The 25,286-nt window shown below is 26.6% G+C and overlaps 1 protein-coding gene and 1 long non-coding RNA gene across 3 annotated transcripts in view; one reads left to right on the top strand and one right to left on the bottom strand.

Moving 5' to 3' along the window:
- LOC111639187 (probable phospholipid-transporting ATPase VD) overlaps positions 1-23,714 on the bottom strand; it is a 78,379-nt gene extending 54,665 nt beyond the window's left edge. The window contains exon 1 of one of the 2 annotated variants that reach the window (XM_023384987.1): positions 23,645-23,714. Coding sequence is in view for 1 of the 2 variants with exons in the window: in XM_023384985.1 (XP_023240753.1) it covers positions 337-366 (30 nt within the window). In the remaining variant the exon portion in view is untranslated. Of the gene's footprint in view, positions 1-336; positions 588-23,644 lie in introns of those variants that run through there. The other variant, XM_023384985.1, reaches the window with a different exon arrangement.
- LOC111639188 lies at positions 134-11,631 on the top strand. Its single transcript, XR_002759025.1, has 3 exons — positions 134-439; positions 512-597; positions 10,901-11,631. It is a non-coding gene; the product is annotated as an uncharacterized LOC111639188 (long non-coding RNA).
- Positions 23,715-25,286: the final 1,572 nt, after the last annotated feature.

Raw genomic sequence — 25,286 nt, 5'->3', positions numbered from 1 at the left:
CAATGCAATTTTACCCATTTTCTTAATCGCCGTACAGTAAATAAATTTAATATTTATATTGTGTAGTAATATAAATTTCAATATAAAATAAGTATAAATTTAAATCTGTATTAGAGTTGGTGCAAATTAAAATTTACATATTTCAAATATATGAATATTTTCGAGGATATAGGTTTGTACATATTTAGCAAAATAAAATTACTTGCAACGTATGTAGATTAGCTTGTACTGTACAATTGTGTAACGGTATGCTTCAGCAATATTACGCCTACACTACCTTAAAAGTTAATTATGTCTATCGTGCAAAAAGAAATTTTAATTGTCGAAGAAATTTACCTGGAAATCGGACGTGTTGCTTGCTTCCATTACATTTTTAAAGCGTAACTACGCTTTTTACTGGTTTGCAAAAGGAAAATGAAAGACTTAAACAGGAAGTGTGGTAATGTAGAATCGATTTGTTTATTTTTTTTAGTTAATTCAATCGATAACGTTCTCTTTTAAAATTCCCCAGTAAAGCTTAACACGTCGAAATAAATTTAAAAGTTATTTGTAATCAAAATACCGTAACTGTGTCAATAAATCTTGGGATATTTCAAGGTAAGTTCAATTATTATTATTATTTCGTGGTGTTAAAAATAATGTTTTATATAGAATCAACAAGACGAAATTGAATATTATATATTTATTATTGAATTATTTTGATGAATACAAAATTGCTGCGGTACTTAAAATTTATTTTTTTTTTAAATATACAAAAGTATGAACTGAATTTAAATGGAAATAAAATAAATATGATCTGCTATTTAATGAGATACAGTAGTTCATATTGATTATAGTCTATAAGCTAAGTTGTTTTCAAGTTAAATAAAAACTAAAAAATTAAATCATTTATTATCATATTTAATAAATTATATTATATTATACTACATACAGTATATTGTTATAATCATTATTTTGTATGCACAGTGGCGAATTATCCTAACTTATGTGGGCAAAAAGGGGAATTGCCTGGGACCTCCACAAATAAGTGGTCCCAAACCAATCTTTTATAAACACATTACTAAGAATATCGAAATTTAAATTTGGGCTATATCTGGGGACTCTAGATTGCCGGAGTGGCGCAGGCACAGGGTGCACTGGTACAACGCAGAGGTCGTGTTAAAAAACGAACGAGAATTCCCCAAAATTCCCCGAATAAAAATGTTTGAAGTCAACACTGTACAAGAGGCCCCTCTAATTCAAATTTGCCTAGGGTCCATGAATCTATAACGCGCTATAGGATAGGCATATTGTCGATTTACGTATCTCAGACATGATATCATTTATTATTTTCATTAAATTTTCTTAAATTAAGGATAATCATTATCATTTATAAAGTTTAAAAATTACTTTATAAACGATAATGATTAAAAGATAGCCGACATGTAATGTATGTAGCCTATAACAGCATGATCCTAGTTAGTCCGTTATCTGAATAAAAAGAATTAGCATTACAGTGAATTATCTTTGAGAAATGCAATACATTACTGTCAATCTCCACGTGTAACTTTAAATTAAACAATTCGGAATGTCAATTCGGATTATGCAACACATTTAATTCGGATCCTTAAAAGAAAGTCCAATTTGGCTTGCTTAAAAGTGTAGATTCAGCATAGATAAGGATAGAATTTAAATATCTTTGCTTTTTAGATGAAAACGAAGATTTTCAATGTTGTAATAGCTAGAATATTTATCTAATTTAATAATTATTGATAATTAGACTATAATTAAGGTTATCTTTATAGAACATTCTTAAGAGCAGCTTCTTATGTAACGTTTTAGCATTATCAATTAATGCATTTTTATTGCAACTGAAGGATAATGATTATAATATGATCCACTTTATCAATCGGTTTATTTTTCATTTATTATTGCATTTAAAATTTAAGAAAGACAGATCTATCTTCTAATATTTATAATAAATTGGCAAATGGAAGACAGCTTAAATTGATTATGTAGAGATTATTAGAGTACGGTAATTGACAAAATTTAATATTTAAATTTAGAAGGGAAATAAATTTAGAACAGAAAAAAATAGAGTAATAATGTCAAAGAACTTTACAAAATTAAAAAAAGAAATTTTTATTGATTAAAACAGATTAAAAAAAGGAGATAATGAAAGTTTACAATGTAGCTTTCTTCATATAGATTATCATTCAATAATCTTGATACGAAGTTATCAAGATAATTAATGAAATATCTGTAATATTATTTTATTAAATAAATTTATATCTCGCTAAAACAATAGCATTGTTTCATGCAACAAAAGAAAAACCTTCGATATCAAATCCAATTGTAATAATCAAATATTACCAAATTGGCTTTTAATAATAGTTAATTTTCTGTTTGAATAATTATATTGAAGGAAAATAATAATAAATTATATCCTCGAATCAACCGTTTTAATTTTTTTTATACCTAAAAGATTACAAAAGTCTGTTTCGTATCTATTACAGTGAAGAGAGAAACGGGCCCCGATATATCCGGGTCAACCTCCTACTTTAAAAATTCCTGATGAACCAATCCTGATTTCATATGTTGCTATAACATATAATATACTAGTTAATATAAGCAGAAAATATTACAGACTTTTCAAATTTTCATTATTATAGTAAGTGCATGTAAAAACTACATTTGCGTTACTTAAAATAGATATATCAGAATGTTTCTATATAACTTACACATGCATGCATTATGTACAGAATGTATTCAGGAATGGGACCAGACATTCATATGTTTCTTTTAACGAAAAGTATACTTTATATGTTTTATTTTTAGATATACCCACGAAAGATCTATCATACTTTCAGCCCTATTCTTGATACGTCTTAATGATGACACGCAGATACGCCACTGATTTTATATGAATAGATATTTTGCAATATAGACTGTAGTAACAACCATATAAAAAAATGTATAATATTATATAAAATGGTGTAAATTGTCAAAAAATCTGAATGATTCCTTTTATCATTCGTTTTATCCTTAATGTAGTAAGTCTAAAACAGTAATAAGCAATCTTTACGGGATTCGACCTGCAAGGGAACTTAGTAGGCTTTTGGTGGGCCTCATGCATTTTTTTTCTTATAGAATTGCAGGATTTCAGCCTTCTAATACCAACATACTCCATAACCACTAGCTACTAAAATATACTAATGCAAACTAACATAAGTTTTCATGTTTTCACTGATCGAGTTTAGTTCAAACGTTATTCGTCAGGAATATCAGCTTAATTAAGATTGCATAATGGCACTATGCAGAAAACAGGAAAATAAAATTCCTTTTTCAAGGCCCCGAGGCCACATATTAGGACCTCAGACACGAGTTGCTCGTGACTGGTCGAAAAATTAATAGCAAATTCGTTGAAATTTGAGATCCTTTTTAGGATCTCAAAGAATCTTAAATTTGTAAATAAATTAATTGATAAATTATGATCTATTAAGTTATAATAAATTATTATCGAACATTAAAATTTTGAAAAATTATAAATGTCAGATATTTTTAAAAGAATCTTTCTGTAGCATTTAAACACCGTTTTCATACCTTACATACGTACTGTATATGAAATTGCAGAGATTTATTGAACAAATGCAAATCGATTATTCAATAAAATCTCAGAGACTGACTTAAAATATATAAAATATTTTGTCTATTTTAAATTACTTGTATATAAAATTTTAAAACTAAAAAGTTGGTTAGTGTTTCCTAGATTTCACGATTTCACTTAAAGATGCTTATTCTGTGATTATCGTGTAAAAAATTGAAAAATAATTGTTTATAAAAAAGTCTTTTTTATGTAAGACAGTGTCGAAATGATTACAAAATATAGAAAAATAAAATAGATCAGAGTGTTATGAGGGACTTAACCATCTCACAGGAGGCTTTGAGATGGTTAAGCCCCTCAGCTTATTTGGCAGTTCCCGTATGCAATATACTGTATATAATAAGTTATATGCTTTCGCTTTCTTAACCTGTTAATTTAACCCTACGATACTTTGAAGCAGACTCCTGTGCAAGTAACGAAAAGGGAAATAATCTCAACTTCCCAACTTTATTTATCAGATATTTATAAGATTAGATTCTAGTATCAATTGTAAGTAATCAAAAAACAAACGAAAATAATCAGAATTCCTAAGTAAATTCTAACGTTAAAAAAGAGCGAAGGAAATAGGATTGCCCTTTAACTCGTATGCATTTATATTAAAACTTAATTCTACATCTTTTACGGAAAGTCTTTCTACACCGTACTGTTTAATCTCTACAATTCCTTATAGAAGAATAGGTTTATCGGTTGTGAAATGTCGCACGATATCAGCTCCGTTTAGAGTTGAAACAATAAACATCTGTTTCAACGCTAGATTGATCCTTTTAATCTAAGCAATTAAGCGACATAATCAGCTGACACAGACGAAGACAGAGGATTGCATTTAGTTGACGAACTGAATCACTTCTGAATAGTTTTTTAAATTTGTAATAGACACTTTTAATTAAATATTAGAGCCGTAATTTAACTACACTATAAAAAAAGAACTCATTTATAAACAATGCTGTCCTATAAGTTATATAATTAGAATTCTAGAGACAGAGAAAATTCATCATCACTGTCAGTACTCATTTACACTGTCATTGCTCTTATTTCTAAAAAATTCCATTAAACTCAATACTGAGTTGGAAAAGTTAATAGTAAGAATTGAGTTTGGCTTTTAGTTTTGTATATAATTATATATATATATATAGTTTTAATCTCGACATATCAGAAATTCATTAGCATAACGTGATAAATTATAATAATCAGATTATCTGATTTGTATTGTAATTAATTTAGTTTCAATTTTATATCTTATTTGTTAGATATAAACAAAGATAAAGAAAGTAAATATAACTGCAAGCTTTGCGTGTATTCGTTTCGTGTAACAATTAAATTAAATGTAAAGATTAAGTTGTCTTTCCTCAAGGCTACTTGTTTGCAAATTGGTTTCTGACGTCGAACTATAATACATAAAAACAATACAACAAATTAACAATAAATAACAATTTTTAAATTGATTAAATTTATTTAATTTTTCTTTTAACTTACTGAAATATTGCATTGAATATTTTATCTGAATTCACCTAAAATAATTGTTGTTTTTTAAGTTAAATGAAAGGTTCTGCAGTATTTTAAATATAGTTAACATTACCTTGAGTCGACGTGTTTTTTTACAAAAATAAAAAAAAAATACATTCTGAAAATAAAGTATAATTTAAGATGTGGAAATTATTATTGATAAAATGTCATTGAAAATGAAATTAAGCAGATGATTTGCAATATTTTCAGAAGGAAAAGTCATGTTTTTAATTATGAAACCAGTCGGGGAACAATTTAATCTATTTTAAACACAAAATATTTAACCTATATATGTAATGAGTAACTTAATTTCTGTATCGATTATTTACTAGAATAATAAGCAAATATTCCTTAAACTATTATAAATCGCCATCAAACCAAATAAGTGAATAGACGTTTTTCGATTTTATTATATTAAATAAATCAATGTTACAAAAATTTAAATATATTTTTTTTTGTTAAGTACCGAGCAATTCAGTGCCGTAACTAGGAAGGTATAACACGTGGGCCAAGACGAAAATGATCATAAAATAGGGTACTAAAAATTATCAGTATTATGTTTTCATTTCAGATTATAAATTTTGTTTCCGATTTCCGTAATTTTTTTTTTTTTTTTTTTTAAGTTAAAAATTAATCGGCCATCTTTGTGGTATTTGTTTTTTTTTTTCAAAAATAAAATTTTGCGTAGGACACATGAAATGCTAGTTACGGCATGATGCAATCTATTTTTTTATTTAATTTAATATGTGTAAATTTAAACAATAATTATAATATTTTGGTATTTTTAACTATAAATTTATTAAAATACAGTATATTTCTGTTCAAATTCGAATATGATTTCTACTATGAAAATTATTTTGATTTTAAATATTTATTCTGGTCATATATATAATGGATAAATGATAGACACATTTGGTGGGCAATAATGGGCTGCTCAGCCATATTATTTTATGTAAATGTGACTTTTTTCCTTACTATTACCATGCAATTATTTCAATAAGATTACTTTATATTGAATGAAAATAAAATTAGCATTTTTATCTCTTCTAGAAAGGATGTAACAAAACAATGGTTTCAAATAAATCTTAAATTAAAATTTTCTAAACTATTTATTTTATAAAACTTATATTTTTGGAAAAAATAAGGTATATAAATGTATATTCTTCAAACACGTTTACTGAAAACAAAAATTTAATTGTTTAAAGAATCAGGTTAGTATGTAGAATTTTAGTTTAAGTATAATAGGCCAACACCTGGTTTCACACTGCATTAATTAATAGAAATCAGTTTGTAAAATAATGTAGCTAATAGATTTCTTATCCTCTCTTCTATTGATTAAACTCATTCTATTTTTTAAATCATAAATAAATTTAAACATTTTTTAATTTTAAAATAAGAATAAATAATTTATATCTAGGTTTAGTGTAGTGTAGACCTAACGTATAGATTATATTATTATTATTATTAGTTTCATTAAGGATGTATGCGACATTTTAGTTGAACGGAACTTCCAATCTTCCAGTTAAAAGTCAGTTCTTTGAAAAGCCATTGTCATTTTAAAATGATTTACATTAATATATAAATTACTGAAACTTTACTCTAGTTTTTAGAAAAAGGTATTAAAACAAACTATAATTTGGAAGCTTCCTTTCCTTAAATAGGTCTATTTGTGAATTGCTTCAAAATATATAGATTATAGAATCCATAGACCCTTATATATTTAGGGAGAGATATGAATCTAAGTTGTGACTTGAACTTTATCCCGAATATTAGTCCATTCTATCATTTTTTCAGCAATATAAAAATATTGATACATTATAATTTTAACTAAATTTTAAAAATAGAACATATAATAGTAATATTCAAGAATATAATGAAATAGTGTAGTGTTAACCTTTTAAAATTCAGGAATTATTTCCCATTTCTGATAAACTGGAGCAACTTTTTTTTTTGTATAAAAATGTTCATACTGTATTTAGATAAAAAATCTTTAAATTCCTAAATAGTTATTGTCTAATAACATTTTTAAATAATATTATGAATGCATGATTAATTCAGACGATATGCGATTAACATTATACAAACAAAAACAATTTAGCTAATAATTTATGCTTGGGAGCTCTTTAAAAGCAGATTGTTTTGGACTATTTATACCATTGCTTGAAGTAATTATTTAAAATTTTGAATTATGTTATGAAGATCAGCACGCACACGCATACACACACACACAAGATATTTTTATTAATATTATAATACTTAAATATGAATGTAATTTACTTTTTAAATGGAAGCTAAGTAAAATGGAAGCTTGCAAAAATTTATGAATAATTTCTATAATTTAAAATACTGTACTTAAAATTGCCCACATTATCAAAATGAAAATGATTATCTCTTTGCAATAAGCAATTGAAATCCAATAAATAAACTAAAACTGGGTCATTACAATAAAATAAACACCGGTTTAATATATATTTTTTTTTGTTTAAAATATTATAAATATGGGTTATGCGTAGGAGTAGAAATGGCTAAAATGCTTTTAATATTTCCATAAATTTTAAGTAAAAAAAAAAATATATTAATAGATTTTGCATTTAAATATAAATACAGTGAAACCTGCTAATGTGATCACCTTACGCAGGTGGTCTCATTAGCAGGTTTTCCTTTGATACGATTACTGTATATTAATTTAAAAATAGGCTATAGTAACAACTGGCAACATTTATATTAGTCAGATTGCGGCCGACGTTTTCATCTCTAAAACGTGAACGTCGAACGTCGAGCTTCGCAATCTTGTAAGCGGCGCTCGACGTTCGACGTTCACGTTTTAGAGATGAAAACGTCGGCCGCAACCTCGCTAATATATTTCCTAGTTTATAAGAAATTAAATTTTTATTAAATTAAAAAAAATCTAAAAATTCATCAAAATTTAATTAGATTAATAATCATTATAAGATCTTATTTTTATAAATAAAATTTACAATCGTGTTGAAAGGTTAAAATTTCGAATTTCCGGCGAAAGATTAAATCGAAGTAATATTTTATTAACACTAATAAATAGTTTAAACCGTCATTTTGCAATTTTCAACGAATTTTGGAAAGCTTCCAACTGGAAAAAAACGTTAATGCTTTCGATTAATGTTCCCCTTCCCATTCACCATCCATAAATTACATCAATACGCGAAGTTTATAATTCATCTTCTGTATAATAAATGTGCCAGAAAACAAGCTTAATTTTTAATAAATAAAAATTGAGTTTATAACGTTTCCATAATCGTTTTTCTAAATAAAAAAACATCGCGTAAATCTTGGCCAGAAAAATATAACACTATCGCGTAATAATTATAAAATTAAATATCGTATATGGGTCTAACGTAGGTTGATATACAGGCCTACAACACTAGACCTATATAATTTCTATCATAAGAGTATGACCCGCTTTGTATATATAATTTTATTAATCAGTTCAAGGATTGTATCAGCAGTTAGAAACAGGATAAAATAGGGAATTTTCTTCAGAAAGGTATCGTAAAATAGCCTATTTCTCTCTTTCCTTTTTCGTAACTTAACTGTTTACGGGTTATTTGAAAATCGATTTATTGGGACCCCTGTTGATGAGGCCCTAGACGATTGATCTTTTTGTCTATAGAATAATGCAATAGAAAAACCCCAGGGATTTTTCGAGGGGTGATCTATTTCGGATACGTCCGGTCCCTCCCTACCCACTGTTGTGTGCCTACCTAAACTTACAATAGATACGAAAAAAAGGCCCTCTTAGTGGCCTTAAAACGAAAAGATTTTTATCTATTATTTATATCAATCACTAAAAAAAAAACAGGCTAACAAATAAACTAAATTAAGATGGATTGCAGTTAGACAGGTCGCGTGCTTTCTCTATCATTGCATTTATGACGTTAAATGATGTTCGATAATTACGTCAGAGATGATTACGTGAATAAGAACAAGGTTTTAGACACTAATTCTTCTTAAATTTATTTTATAAATAAAAATAAATAGACTTTAGCAACATATTTTTATGAAAATCGAAAAAGTTTTCGCATCATTAATTTATCGGAATTTTACGTTTATTTGTTTCTCTACTCCAAACATTCCGTTCATTTTTAAATTATTGACGTTTAAAATAATTGATTATAATTAATCTTAAGATCAATGTAATTAAATTGGGTTTTATTTAAGGTCAAAGAGAGCAAATCAATTTAACGTAGTGTTGTTATTATGCAAATTATTCGAAATTTTTCGTTTTTAAATGATTATAATATATATATAGGCCTATATATATATATATATATTATAATCATATATATTGGCTTATATATATATATAAGCTTTTTAATTTACGCATGAAAACAAGTAATAATCCCGTTCACTTGATTAAAAATTATTAAACAAACTTCAATTGTGTCTTTTAACGATCTATGTGTGAATCTATAAGCATAAATTGGCCCTTTTTTTAACATAGTTATAAACGAAACTGCTAGGATAACACTCGTAATTGCGACATGTTATTACAAACCATGCATAAGATATATTTATAGGCATGAACTATACGAAGCATAAATGACTATTTTAAATACTAATAAATTTTAATATCATACCACAAAGCCTTAACCTGTTAAAGGAATTAGTAGGAAATTTGTAGAGTAGATTATCAAAGTTAGTTGTATTGTTTATAGTGTATATACTCACTTTCATGTCGTAATTTCCTCATTACTTAGCGTATTTTTTTTTTTGCTTTCAAAAATTATAGTCACTGTAACAATGTCGCTTAATATATTTTTTTATTATTTATATATTATAAATATTAATAAAAAATTATGCTTAATAATTCGCACGTGATATAATTTAATTTAAATATTCTTCAATTTATAACCAATAAAGTATATTTTTCATTGCATCTTTATTATTGTGTTAAATGGTACTTTGTATTACAGGAAAAACTATAAAGTTTTGTCTTTAATAAAAATATTACATTAACTATTTTTAGTTTTCATTTTTAGGCAGTTTATAAATAAAATAAAGTTTAATATTCTCAGTAAATAGAGACCAAAAACAAAAAAATGGAGCTGATATGAGTTAATGAATATAACTAAAATTTCACCTAAAATAAAAATAATTAAAGTATATATTTTTTCATATTAAAATGAATTAAATTGAAAGTAAATTAAATAATTTTCATACGTCATTTAATTGCTTAAATGTGTTGTTTTGAACGGTTTTGGAATGTCCCATCGTCGAAGCGTTACACTGCAAGTTTATAAATTATAGTAATAAATATTTAAAATAAAAATAAATAAAACGTTATGATTTATTGCACGTTAGGCAAATTATCTCTATATACTATTTTGATCACGTGAGTCATAATAGGTTCACTATCCTTGGTATAGGTTAATTGGTAATCTAGAATAATTTATGAGTCGAATTAACAAGTACGACTTTCTAAATGTTGGGCTGTCATTTCTTTAAAAACATCTGTATTGGTTTGCTTTAAGAAAGAATTTTCTTAAATAAAGTTTATTTCTTATACTTTTAACTTCAGAATTTAAAACTACATGTATTTTGATAGTAGCTACTACAGTCTCTTAACAGTAGCGGGTTATGTTTCTTTAAGAATCCTAGGCGCAGTTTTGTTATAAGGCCCTTTATATAAGTGTTATTTTTTTATATTAAAAATAATATAAAACCTTAAATAATAATAAAAGAAAATATCTTTTTACTGTGTAATTTTTGATGCCATAGACGCTCGCTTATGACCTCAAAAAGAAAAGTATAAAATCTTTCTAGAAGAGTATACCAAGCACTCCCTGACCAGAGCACGCTATGGAAAAGCTGTGTGCGGGCTGCATACGAAGCAACTTTCAAAAAATATGCAAGGAATAGTAGGAAAATAACCCAGTCTTTTTATTGTGGAAGAAAAAATACAATGGATGTACTAAAAAGGTATGTGCTGAACATTCTCTTCGGTCCGTTAACAGCCAGTAAAATCCATGCTATTAAGAGTTTATGAATTAGAAAAGACAAATACCATAACTGTCTTGAAAAAAATCTATTAAAACAAGAAGACGTGTTAAAGGAATTTATACAGTTCAGTTTTTAATCTTGAAGAAAGCGGTCTGTCTACTGAGAAGCAGTGGAAGATTTTCAAACAGGCCAAAAATCAGTTGGACGGATTTGTTTTAGAGAAAACATGATTAATTCCTGAGCAAAAATCCAAATATTCAAAATATATAGTAATTGCTGAGTTTCTCACTCACAAAAGTTAGAATTTTTAGTGAATTTTTAGTTAGAATTCTGCTCTCGCATCTATACTGCTGACAATGGAGAACGAAGAACGACTGTGTTTCTGCCAGCACAATACGTTTCTGTTTATAAACTACGGAATAGATTCGAATTTTCTATCATTTTCTCAAGTCTTATATGTTATATGTATACTTTTATGCATAATAAAATGATTTTATTTTTATACATTTTTTAGCAGAACTTCTTTGGTGCTTTTTAAAAATAAAAATTTACACTTCAACTTCCCATGTTTATTTATTACTTTATATCTATCTGTATTATTATAAGAAAAGTTATTCATTTTTCATATCCAATATATCCTACAACTGCACCTTATAATGACCAAAAATTTTATATTTATAGCTTGAAACGGAAGTCATGCGAAGGAGAACCGATATTGCGGAAGTTATTACAACAATTACAAAAAAGCCATCTTAATGTAACATTCCAGATACACCATTATTGAAAATACATTTCTAACACACTTCCTATATGTAACGTATATAAAATTAGATACTAAATTATAAGTTTTCGATCACATTTTCAGTTTGCAATATAATCTTTGTGTGGAAATTTAATTAGATTAAACAAATATATATATTTACCTCTAACTAAATTCTCAAAATGACATAGATAAACAGAATAAAATAGACATAAAATATCATCAACTGTTTCATATTTCACAGGTAGAACTAATCGGAAATCGTCAATTGTCATCCATGTTTCAGAAGTTTTCGTGATATTCTGTATTAAAATAGGACACTACTACAGGAAAATATATTTAAAATAGATAAATTCGGGTTTCTAAATTTCCTAATTGTGTTTAATTTACCGTATTTAATTTCCTGTCTGCTAATTTTAAGTTACTTTTTAATAGTAGATTGGTACTCGACTTGTGGTACTGGAATGAACCGATCTTTAAATGTGATATCGTTGTCATTTTACCGTTCACAGCTGCTAGAAGTCTGTTAATGGTTACTTTAAAAAAAAATAATTTCTATTTATATAAGTTTTGTCTACTATTTCACGATCTTTTAAAACAAAGTGAAGCACCCATTTTAATGTAAACTGAGATTAAATCTTTTTAACCTTAACTTTTACACAGAAAGAAAAAATAATTTTAAGTGTCGCTCCATATTTTTCTTTCATAAAATTATAATTATGTGGATTTTCATTTAGAAAAAAAATTTAATAAAGGTTTTTAATATTTAAAATAATTAAAATTATACAGTAAAATTTATTATTTTTAAGTTCATAAGTGTTTAAGTATTATTATTATTACAGATTTATTAATGTATTGTAAATATTACACTAGTTATTTAATAACGTGAATACTTTATAAAATAGGCCAGGATCAGTTTTTCTTTTTGTTTAATAACGAGGATGTTATATAATAGAGGAATTAAATTTATTTATTTAAAAATAAAAGAACACTTCTCGAATCTTATGTATCATATTTAACTATCAATATCCTTATCTGATCTAAGAAATGTCAGATTTTTAACNGAAATGCATTTTTTGATAATAAAAGAATAATAATAAATAAAATCAGTATAATATGATTTCAAGTTTATTTCGGAAGTTTGTATATAGTTAACCTGGGCCTCCTGTCCCTAAGGTTTCTATACCAAGTCTCGACGTTCATCATCTCTAACTCCCTTCCAGTATAAATTTATAGATCTACAATTTTTCAAATTGTAATCCAACAAATCTAGATGAAAAACTTTTAATAAATGATGGTCTGCAATGAATATCAGCTTAATTTGGGTTGCATAATGCCACGAGCCGAAAAAAAAGAAAGATAAGATTACATTACCGAAGACCCCAGAACCGCATATTAAGATCTCTCTAGCATCATCTTGCTGATAAACGATATAATATATATAAATATTACTTAAAATATTTTATTATTTATCAATAAATTTAAAAATATAAAGAGTAATATAATTTATTATAGCAATTCTATATTTATAAATATTTTTAAAAGCAGGTGATAACTTTATTTCGTTCAGGTTACCAAAATTACAATAGCGTGACCTCACGCTTCTCAGTTATTTAAAGTTTCACAATACATTGTAAATATATATATTTTAAAGAACTAAATTAAGTAGCAAGAGACACTAAATTATTTTTTATTATAATAAATTGTTCGTAAATGTGTTTTAACATCCGTACGAAATAAATTTAATGTATAAATTGATAACTATTCGAGTAACTTCGACTTGAAAATGAACTGGATTTCTATATAAAAACTGCGACCTTAAATGCAAATTCTAAATTTAAAACAAAATAAGTCACAATGAAAGGGGGAAAGAATTTCGTAGTATAATTTAAAACGGGGAAAACTGGTTCTGCCAAGTTTAAATGGAACTAAATGGAAGAATGAATATGTAGTCATCTCATAATCAGTTTGGTTTTTGTAGCTTCGTATGTTTATTGCATCGTTAAATTCATCAAAACGAAAGAAATTTCTATACTTTGTGAAAATTTTTAAAATACAATATTTTATTAATGAAATAATCACTTATAATCAGTTCCGTAATTAGGCAGGTGCAACAGGAGCGCATATCAGAGTCGTGGATCCGGAAAAAACTTAAGGCTCGTAATGATTCAAAAAAACAAAAGATTAAAGGGGCCTTCTACGAGGCAAAAGGAGCCCGGTCTAATCTTAGGCACCATAAAAGCCCTCGATGGCTTTGGCACAGGGCCCATGACGAAGGATGCCATGAAATAGGGTATCAAAAAATAATCAGTATTAAGATATATTTTTATTTTCAAACTTTAAATTTTGTCTCCATGGGGGTTAATTGGGATAATTCCGTTGGTTAAAGTTAAAAATTAACCTCCCACTTCTATCGTATTTGTTTTTTTTTAACAGAGCATTAAAAATAAAAATAAATTCTGTTATACTTTTTGTTAACTTAACAATTGAAAAACTAAATTACTTATAACAAGTTGATATTCTTTTTCAATTCTTCAGTACCATTTACATAAGATACATTCATTGTTCGGTAAACTACTTGTATACAATTGTTTCCTATTTCTTCTTAAGGTATTATAATAATGATAATTGAATTTTACTAATTAACTTGAGTTTCGCTTACATTAAACGACAATAAAGTTATTCATTGCATCATAACATGAAACCATCGTTACAGAACATGCTAGGAAGGTTGCACTACCTGCACTCGATACTGACTTATACAAGAGTTTCAATTTGTTATACAATATGGAAAACAGGATTCTAGCTGCAATTTTAAATTGCTTTCCTATGCCGTATAACGCCGTACTGAAATTATAAACTTGATGATTCATCGAAATGGAAACGGAAACGAAGATAAGATTGCAGTGGTACAAATTGGAAGTTACGGTCTTATCGCGGGAAGGGTATTCATTTCTACTTTTATTCATTTAGTAATACCGTAAGAGTTTAAATATATATATTTATTTTTTTTTACTAAAATCTCTTAAAACCAGAGAAATTCTCTAAAATATTTAAACAAAACGAGATACACATATTAATTAGTTAGTGTAAGGACCAAATATTTAATAAAAGGATTTTTTTTCTGTTCAGGAACATTTAAATATAATAAATACTGTCCTTAAATGATTATTAAAAACTTAATAGTTTGATTATATAAAGTCGAGTAAAATCGTATAACAGTGAGATTAATCGCCATTGTTATTTGATTTAGGAAACGTCCACAAACAACGTAACCCAATATTTGGCAAATTTTAAACCCCTGGACCTTCTGGGTTACTCTGTAGCCAGACAATTGAGCCATACTCCTGAAACCACGTAATCTAAGTAAGCCGGACCCTCAAAAACAGTACTTTTATTTATTTTATTTTTAAATTTAAACACCAGACGGTTTTTTTCCCATCCTGTTTAATTGTTACCAGTTCTTTTTAACTTTTAGGGTTTACTACTATATAAAACCATAGAATGTGTTTTTTTAATGTTATTTTGTAACTATATTACAAATCATTCCGTAATAATTTTTGTAATAATGGATTAAATTAAATAATCATAATTGTACAATTAAATAGACTCGCTCTGTTGTCTCATCACCGGTTTCGATCGATATTGCTAATTCATTGTCTCTTCTGTTCAATGTTGCTTCTGCTAATAGTTTCTTGATACTGTGTTTCTTCATACACATTTACTTTCAATAGATAATAGGCCATATTGCAACTCACAACAATACTTTTTTTAAAAGAGGTTACGTGACTAGATCCAGAGCCTCTCCTCTGTTATAGGACCGCGATAGTCACTAATTTATTCCTATACCGTTCAACTTGACAATGTAGTTTACTGATGTTTTCTTATATAAATTTCATAGATTTGCTCCACTCTATTACCTGGCTATTGCTCTCGAATTATTGTTATATGATCTCCACCAAAGTACTGTTATTTATTTATTATTATTTGCTCAATCTTACTAGAATTAGTAGATTCTTGCAAAAGTAAGATAATACTTTCTATTTAAAAAATTAAGTGTAATGAATCTGTTATGAGAGGAAAAAATTATATTTTAATAAGATATTAAATTAAGCGTAGTATTAAAAAATAAACACAAAAATAACCCAAATTTTCATTGTTCCATGTAATGAAACTGATGAAAAGGTTGGTAAAACGTGACCCATTAGGTCCTCTTTCCATTAATACAATTCAAATTATTAAAATAATTTATTATTAATAAAAATAGTTCAAGGAATCGTTACTTTTATAATCTTCTATAATTATAAATAATTCTTCACATAAGTCATTATCATATATTATACTGCTTCACAGATTTGCCTAATAAAGAAAAGTAAACTTGAAAAGTAATTGTTTGTTTCACAATTACTTTATTTTTTAGTCAAGTGAATTAATTACTGTATTTATTTATTACAGAGATTTGTACTTGAAGAATATTTTGCAGGTTACAAACAATATTTTGCCCAGTCACAATGACATTATATCTCTTTCATCATGTTGATAATAAGCGTGGAGTATGCCAGATGCTATTGTATTCTATAAATGAAAACCTTTGCTATTATTTAGTAATGTATTGCACTATTACATTTGAATACAATGCTAACATTGCATTTGTTAAATCAAGTACATCCGTTAATGAAGTATATATGGAGACATTGTACCAATTTGAAAATATTAATAGAATTGAATTTAATCAATAAAATTAATGTATATAAAAATTTCTACAATAAAAATATCATTTAAGTATATTTAAAAAGAGAAAAATCTTTTTATGATGATTTATGAGAGATGATAATTATATGTATTAAAAAACAAACGTTTTATTTATAGATAATTATAAAACTCTGGAATTTTATATATTTCGAAAATTTATTTAAAATCCCGTAGAGATAATTACAATAGCATGGATTAAAATACACATTTCCGGATTAAAAAAAAAATTCAATGAAATTTTATATCAAAATAATTAAACTAAGGATTACATAAAAATGATTTTGTTAATTGAAACTTTAAATTTCTGTAATGGTATTTTTATTATTTAAATTCTATTTATACTTTGCTGGTTTTTTTTCAATAAGAATAATAAACTACAAAATATTGAATTGATAAAAGTAATGATGAAAATGATCTGCAAGACTTGCTTAGGGTATAATCAGGCCGTGAAAAAATAAAAAGAAAGAAAAAAAAATTGAATAAATCAACCGTTTTTTACTTTCATACTTCCGCTATTAAACATGATATTAAATTATAATTTATTAAAGTGTGATTCAGAGATTCAGAAATATTATACGTGTAGGTCTGTATGTTGCGGGGCCTTTTAAAATGTTTAAAACTACTTATGAGGCTTTCTCTAGGTCTTGTGCATAGATGTGCAAAGGTTATGTATATATATTTTTGCAATAGAGTAAATTAATATACTATATACTGTTTTAATTAGTTAAAAAGTCTCAAGAATACTGAACTGAATATATACAAATTAAAGTTTAATTTACAAAGAATTTGAACAAAAAGTGCAGATTAGGACAGTAATTAAACAATTAAAAAAAAACACATTAAAATAATAATATTGATGAGTATTTTTGAATAACTTTAAGAGTTACAAAATACTGTAATTACTATTTTATGTTTTATGCGCCCACACACTGTCTATTTTTACAGAAAGATTAAATTAATTAATAGGCATAAATGAAGTAAGTATTGTGTTATTCATCAATAGTATACACGTAATTTAATTCTGTAATAATTTTTAATAAATGAAAACGGTAAATTAGATTTAAAATCTATCTTAATCAAATTTCTAATTCATTCAAATTCAAATTTCGTGTCATAAATAACGTTTGAGATTTAAAATCAGGAAAATAATAGCAAATTGGCGTAGTAAAATCATTGTTTTCCTTACTATTTTTGAACTCTTTTATTATGTAATACTGTACATAATTATACATTTTTAACTGTGACTTGGTAATAAGAGAACAAAACTATGTCAGTAGTTTTATTTAGAAATTTTGTTAAATAATATTAAATAACATAAAAACATTAAAAAATAAAATTAAAATATGCCAAAAGAAATTAAGTAATAAGAAATTATAGTAAAATTTATTAAAAATAGATTTTTTGTAGTTCAAAATATTCAGAATGTTTCATTATATTTTTAGGCAGTTTTAAGAATACTTCTGTAGAAAACACTACAGAGTACAGTACTACTATTATCAATACTTTATAAAATATTATCTAAAATGTAACTCATACTTTTCCACCAACAAATCAGTGTTAATTAACTTGAGTTACGCCTTATTTAGTGTGGGTATGTCGAATCCAAGAGGTGGCAATGGAGGCGATTTCCTCACCTGAGATTTTTTTTGTAGGTAACAACTCGAGCTTCATTATTTATTTAAAATAAAAATATTAAAATATATATACATTTTATACTATTATAAATTTATTTTAAGTAATTATTACAGCAAAAAGTTTTTAAATTTAGTACCGTACACGAATAAAACAATTGCTCCTCTGAGATTTGTTTCTAGATTCGCCAATGCATATGGAAATAGTAAAAAGTGGGTATCTGCTACTTAAATTTCATGACCTATAATCTCTCCACGTGTTTTTTTATATTACTCACTGTCGGAATTATATAGTGTTCTATTCATTAAAATATTTTCTCAACTCTGGACTTTGTTCTATGGACACCCATTTAGCTAAGTACTCGCATACTCGCCCATAAAACTAACATATGCTAATATAGAGAAAAAAAATAAATAAAATAAGTGTTAAATTTAAAAATAAATATGAGTCATAGATATGTTAAGTGCATATTCACATACTAGAAATCAAAAATATAAAACACTAAGCATCTGGACTCAAGGTTACTTCAATCAGTAATTAAACACGAAAAATAAAAAACATAACAAAATGACATATGAGCAGGGAAAGTTAAGAAACAGATTTAGATACCACAGAGTTAAATTAATAACAATACTATAAATAAATTTAAAAGCTTCAAAGATAATAATAAAGCAGCAAAAGTTATCTACTTTTCGTGCAACTATTTAAATAAAAATTCTAAATGAACGTACAGTACAAGTGACTCTGTGGTAAGGTGCACACTAGCTTTATTTTACTCAGATAACAATATACCATAATTATATCTCGATAAATATTATTAAAGAATGAAAAGAATTAATGTATACAGTAACAAATCTTTAAATCTCCACCTCAAATTAGTAGTGTCTTGCGATAAAGTCGTGTAAATTTCTACGTGACTACTTTTATAAACTATCATAGAACTAGTTTTTTCTATAGTTTAAAATAATTAAAATAATTACAAGCTGTTACTTAACGGTTAAATAACTCTCAAATTATTCAAATAGTCTTAAAGAAATGTAATCGATAGTTAATGTAGTTTAAAATTACCACTATTGAAAAAAATCTTATCGGAAAAGTAAGCTACTGTAGTCTATTCAGAGAAAACGATTAGGTTACATTTGAAGAATGATGAAAAATTAAGATAATTAACTATCATTAAATTATTGCGTACAATGCACATGAGACACCATTTTAATTTCCTATGTTCGTAGCGAAGTAAATAGGTTAAGTATTCGCTAGTGCGAAAATAACATCCACTTATATTTTACGGGAGACTTAAGCATAAGAATTTTCACACTTTTTATGATAATTTGTAAACAAAATTAAGAAAAATATTACATTTAAACTTAAAAATAACGAACTTATAACTATATACTGTACTGTACATTTGATTTCATCTACAGTTTGTATACGGGAGCCGTATTGTCATCTCATTCACGTTAACTTTTTAACTAGTACTTTGACCTATACTAAATATATAAAATTAATGAAATATTCTACATAATAATTTCCAAGAATAGTATTGTTTATAGCTATGACTAGGAAGTACAGTACTGTATCTTTTAAAATGTAAACAGAATTTAGTTCAATACATTTGTGTATTGACGAGTTAATTCAAACAATTGTGGAATTATATAGGCTAATATATTATTACTGATTTATCTCGTTGATGATGTATGAAATAAGGCAATTTACCAAGGACTTTCTGAGGAAAATCCTCCCTATTTAGGTATTGACACGTGAAGAAAATCTGGGAAACTACACGCGGGCAATCGATTGTTCAGACACGAATCCGTGATAATACAAGTGTTCGATAGTTTTATCCGTTCGTCCACTGATTTATCTTGTATGCCGGTATTTAAAAATATCATAGAAAATATAAATTATTCATTCTAATTGATTATAATTAAGATTTTAAAAAATCCAGCAACGAGTTGCTTAAATTTCCCGGCAGCATTTAGTGGTGCCATCTGTTGCGATATTTTATTTTAAAACTTTTTTATTTTTTAATTATTATAAAATGGCAACAAAATTAATTTTGAGGGTAGGGATGAGTTTCATAAAAAATATTGTAAAGGCGAATAACCAGTAAAATCGTAACACCTCTCGATATATGACACGACCCCCTCCTTTATCTCTTCACCCCGACCTTAACCACCAAAATTTAATGCCATTAATCCCCCTAATATACAAACTTCCCTGCAAAATTTCATAAAATTTCGACAAAAAGCAAAGGAGTTAAGCTTCAAAGAAGGTGAACAAACACACACCTAACACTCCTACACAAACACACACTCATTTTAAAATTATATTAGAACCATATTAATTTATGCCTTATTGTTTATAACTTTATTAAACTTATAAATAATAAAACAAGATGTTTGATTTCTTGTACAACTTTATTAATTAAGGTTATTTCAGTATGTTGCAAATAACTCAATCCCCCCCAAAAAACTTTAAAAACAAATTATAAATTAGTAGCTTAATAATAACTAATAATTTGGTAATAAATCATTCTAATTACTTATCAAATTTCTGTTAGAAAGTGTGGTAATTAATTATAATTTTTAATAGACTCTAAAGATAACTTTAACATCTAATATTAACATAAGCAAATAATTGTATTATCTTTTAGTAATATTGAGTAATATCCAAAAGTTTCTGACCAATATTTATTCAAAAATTAGAAAAAAAAAACCTATTAAAAACTTTGAAGTTAAGTCAATCAAAAAGGTATTGCATCAAAGATCAAAGAAATGAGTAATGATAAATGACCTTAATAATCTTATCTTATATTGTTTTTTGAGGATATATTTATAAAATGTTATCTATTCATCACTTTATTATTTTGAAAAATTGCCAAATATAAATGAAATTCAGCTTATAAAAAAGACTTTGGATTGCATTACAGGTTATGTTAGATAACATTTTTCTATGATTAAAGGTAATTCTTATAATTTAGAAAATCTCTTCTTCAGACATACATTGGTGATTCTGGACAACATTAATCATTAATAATGTTATTAGTTTCCTTGATAAACAATGTTTCTAGCACAAATAAATATTGTTATGTTTATATGTAAACATANGTAAAATCTAAGTGACTCGTACAACATGGAATTCATATAAAACGAAATAATCAACAGTGTTATAGGGGGGTACTCTTATAACGAATTCCTTTGGTTTGTTTAATATGATGTCTATTTTTCTGACTAAAAGCCTTGCATCTTTTCCCTGAGTTGAACTCATTTATGCACATTTCAGGAATAACTTTTGATCACTCGTCTCGTAAAACTTTCCAAAGACCCGGTAACGTTAATGTTTTACGAAGAAATAGTCACTGTTCACGGTAGCAGAAGCCGAAAAGTCCATCTGACTTGTCGGCTTCGGCTACCTTATGCAATTGACAAAACAGTATATTTATTTACCTACACAGTACATTTATATGTGTTCAATGTACACCATCACGGTATAAATTTTCTAGCCTCTTTTTTGAATAGTGCAAAAATAAATGCATTATCAACTAATACCATTTCTAATTCCTGAATTCAATTAATTTTAACAGAAAAAAAAAACAACTTTTATTTGCATCACTTTACACTACATTAAACACAAACTAACACCAAGTTGCACGAAGAATGAGTGATCCAGATTAAAACGTTGGCCAGTCTGACCTTAAAATGCGTGCTTATACACGTACTGTACTTGTTTTTTTTTTTTAATTTAAAGCTATTTATTTAATTATATTTTAACTATTTCAGCTTGTATATAATGTTTAAGAAATGGCCTTGTAATTCGTATAGTTTATCTTAACTATTTCGTTAGTCATGTTACTGTTTACTCGTCATTATCGGTGGTTGATAGATAATTTTTCAAGATTTTTATTGATGTAGGAAAGAGTTGCAACTGACAAAAGAATATTATAAATTTTATTTTTATTTAAATTATATTATCAACTTTAATATTTACATAAATTTATTGAAAGATGCGAAACACCCCGACAAGGAATTAACTCTATTGAAAATTTTATTTATTGTATTTAGAAATCAATAATAAAAAAGAAAGACAAAACAGGAAAATGTAAAGATATTATTTATTTATTTATTATTTACTAAAATATAATCCTTGACCAATGATTTGATATATTTAAATGAGACAAAACAGGTCTAGGTCTAATGCAATCAGAAGTAAATAAGAAGAAGAAATTAAAGATAAATCTGAATTTGGCTTCAAAATTGAATAAACGTTGAATTTTCTAACTGTAAATATACTGATTATAGAATATTCAACTTTTAATTTTGTAAAAAAATTTAAATATGTTGTAATACGTATTATTATATTACCGCATAACAAATGTTTAAAAAAAAGTAAATATTGTAAATATCATTTTAAAAAATTAAAAATTATCTATAGATAAGAACTTTTTTCATCATTTCCGACGAAAACTTCAGAAGAATTTACACTATAAATTCGAAACGAAGTCAACTTCTAAGAAGCAGACATTATAATCCAATTATAGCACCGAATAAATGGAATAAAATTATTTTAAATAACTAGTTAATTGAGCATTAAAGAAATAAAAATAGTCTACTTATATTTCACATTCCTAAACGACCGGGAAAATTAAAAATAAAACAAAAACCTTCAAGTTATCTCGTATTAAAGCCATTCATATTTAAAAAATATATATTTGTTCTAAAAAGTGTGTTTAGCCCTGACCTAAAATGTTAAATCGGAAGTGTGAGTTCCCTTGGCATTGACTACAGGAACTTGTAAAGCACGAAAAAGACCTAACCTCAATAAAATTGCATATAGTCTAGGCAACAATTTCTGATTTGAAAACGCCGTTTTATTATTATTTTTTTCTATATTATAAATTCATATATAATCTGCATAGTATTATCTAAACACATTTTGAAAAATACAGGAAGAGAATCTCTTTACGATACACTCATATATATTTTAATGAAAAGAAGGAAACTTATCGATAAATAAAATAAATGGATTCGGCCTACAAAATATGGAACGAAGAATATATTCAGAGAAGAAAAATAAATTAATTATTACTACAACAGAGTGAATGAATAAGTATTTTTTTTTTTTAAGGATGGAAACGAGCATATTTCTTCAAGGATCTTCTTTGAAGACAATTCTTAGAAAAAACTAGAGTATAAGGTCAAAGTAGAAAATTAGTGTTGTTTGATAACAGAAGAGCCAGTTCAAGGATAAAGCATTTTTCTCGTTCTATTCAGCAATTTATCTCTTCAAAAACTCATATAAAATAATTGAATGATTGGTTAACAACACCTACTCGAATTCTTATTAATTATATTACCTATCAATCAAACAATACTTACTCATTCTCTCTTTTGTAATTTGAGAATAATATTTTCTATTTAACATTCTGAATTATATATATTTATGTATGTACATAATTTATTTCTTTTTTTTTTAAATATAAATATCTAATATAATAAAGCAATAAATAACTCGTAGTGTTTTCACAAGATTAAGTGTTAGCTTCAATAACAGATGGCAGCAGTTTACAAAATTACAACGTGTAACTAAGAATTCCATTCTAATTTCATAAAAATATATAAATAGAAATAAAATAAATAATAAAAAATATCACAGAAATTCTCATTAAGAAGGGGTAGGATTGAATAAATTCTTATAATAATACAGTCGACCCCTAAACACTGTTGATTATTTCGTTTTATATGAATTCCATGTTGTACGAGTCACTTAGATTTTACAAATACGTATGCCGTGCTGTGAACGGCTTACGTATTTGTAAAATCTAAGTGACTCGTACAACATGGAATTCATATAAAACGAAATAATCAACAGTGTTATAGGGGGGTACTCTTATAACGAATTCCTTTGGTTTGTTTAATATGATGTCTATTTTTCTGACTAAAAGCCTTGCATCTTTTCCCTGAGTTGAACTCATTTATGCACATTTCAGGAATAACTTTTGATCACTCGTCTCGTAAAACTTTCCAAAGACCCGGTAACGTTAATGTTTTACGAAGAAATAGTCACTGTTCACGGTAGCAGAAGCCGAAAAGTCCATCTGACTTGTCGGCTTCGGCTACCTTATGCAATTGACAAAACAGTATATTTATTTACCTACACAGTACATTTATATGTGTTCAATGTACACCATCACGGTATAAATTTTCTAGCCTCTTTTTTGAATAGTGCAAAAATAAATGCATTATCAACTAATACCATTTCTAATTCTATATTGGTATTATTTTTAATTTAATGTTTTTTTTGAGAATTTTTTTTGGAAAATTTTCTAAGTTTATGTCCTGGCCATTTTATCAAATATATTAAAGGTGTTAAAATTCTTATTTTAGAATAATTTCTAAGTTAAGAGCAGGATACTCGCTTAAAGTGTAAAATTTTTGTTGTATAAAGGGAGATTATCAATAGATCCGGTGTGGACTCTAACTCCAAATGTAAAGAAATCGAGAGAGAAGTTTTGTTATACCTTAAACCAGCGATGTCCAGCCCGCGGGCCGCATGCGGTTCCCTCGATGTTTTTGTGCGGCCCTTTTCAGTAATTATCTTGTATAGATTTTTTTATTACAATGAAATATCACATGTATAGTTAAATACATTATGATGAATAACACCTTATCACGTACAATCAGAAATTAAAACAGTATTAAATATTTTTAAACAAAGCTTCAAATGTATTACATATAATATATATGTAGTATGTAGGTACACAATGAGACCACTAAGTTCAGTTTTATACAAAATATGTCTGTAATGAACCCCCAAAAAAACCGCAATGAGCATTACAACAGCAATGGGAATCACCTATCTTTGTGAATCTTTTTTTTCAAAATTGAAGATTGTTAAATGTAAAAGTCGTTGCGGCCCACAGTGTATTTTTATTTTTGGTTTTGACCCAATAAACAATTTCGGTTGGACAGCACTGCTCTAGACCGCGGCATAAGATATAGAGATCGATATATTTAAAGG

Source organism: Centruroides sculpturatus, unplaced genomic scaffold (assembly GCF_000671375.1).
Source record: "Centruroides sculpturatus isolate CEXI.00-Female unplaced genomic scaffold, Cexi_2.0 scaffold1162, whole genome shotgun sequence".
Classification (NCBI taxonomy): Eukaryota; Metazoa; Arthropoda; class Arachnida; order Scorpiones; family Buthidae; genus Centruroides; species Centruroides sculpturatus.
This window is presented reverse-complemented; position numbering and strand designations above follow the sequence as displayed.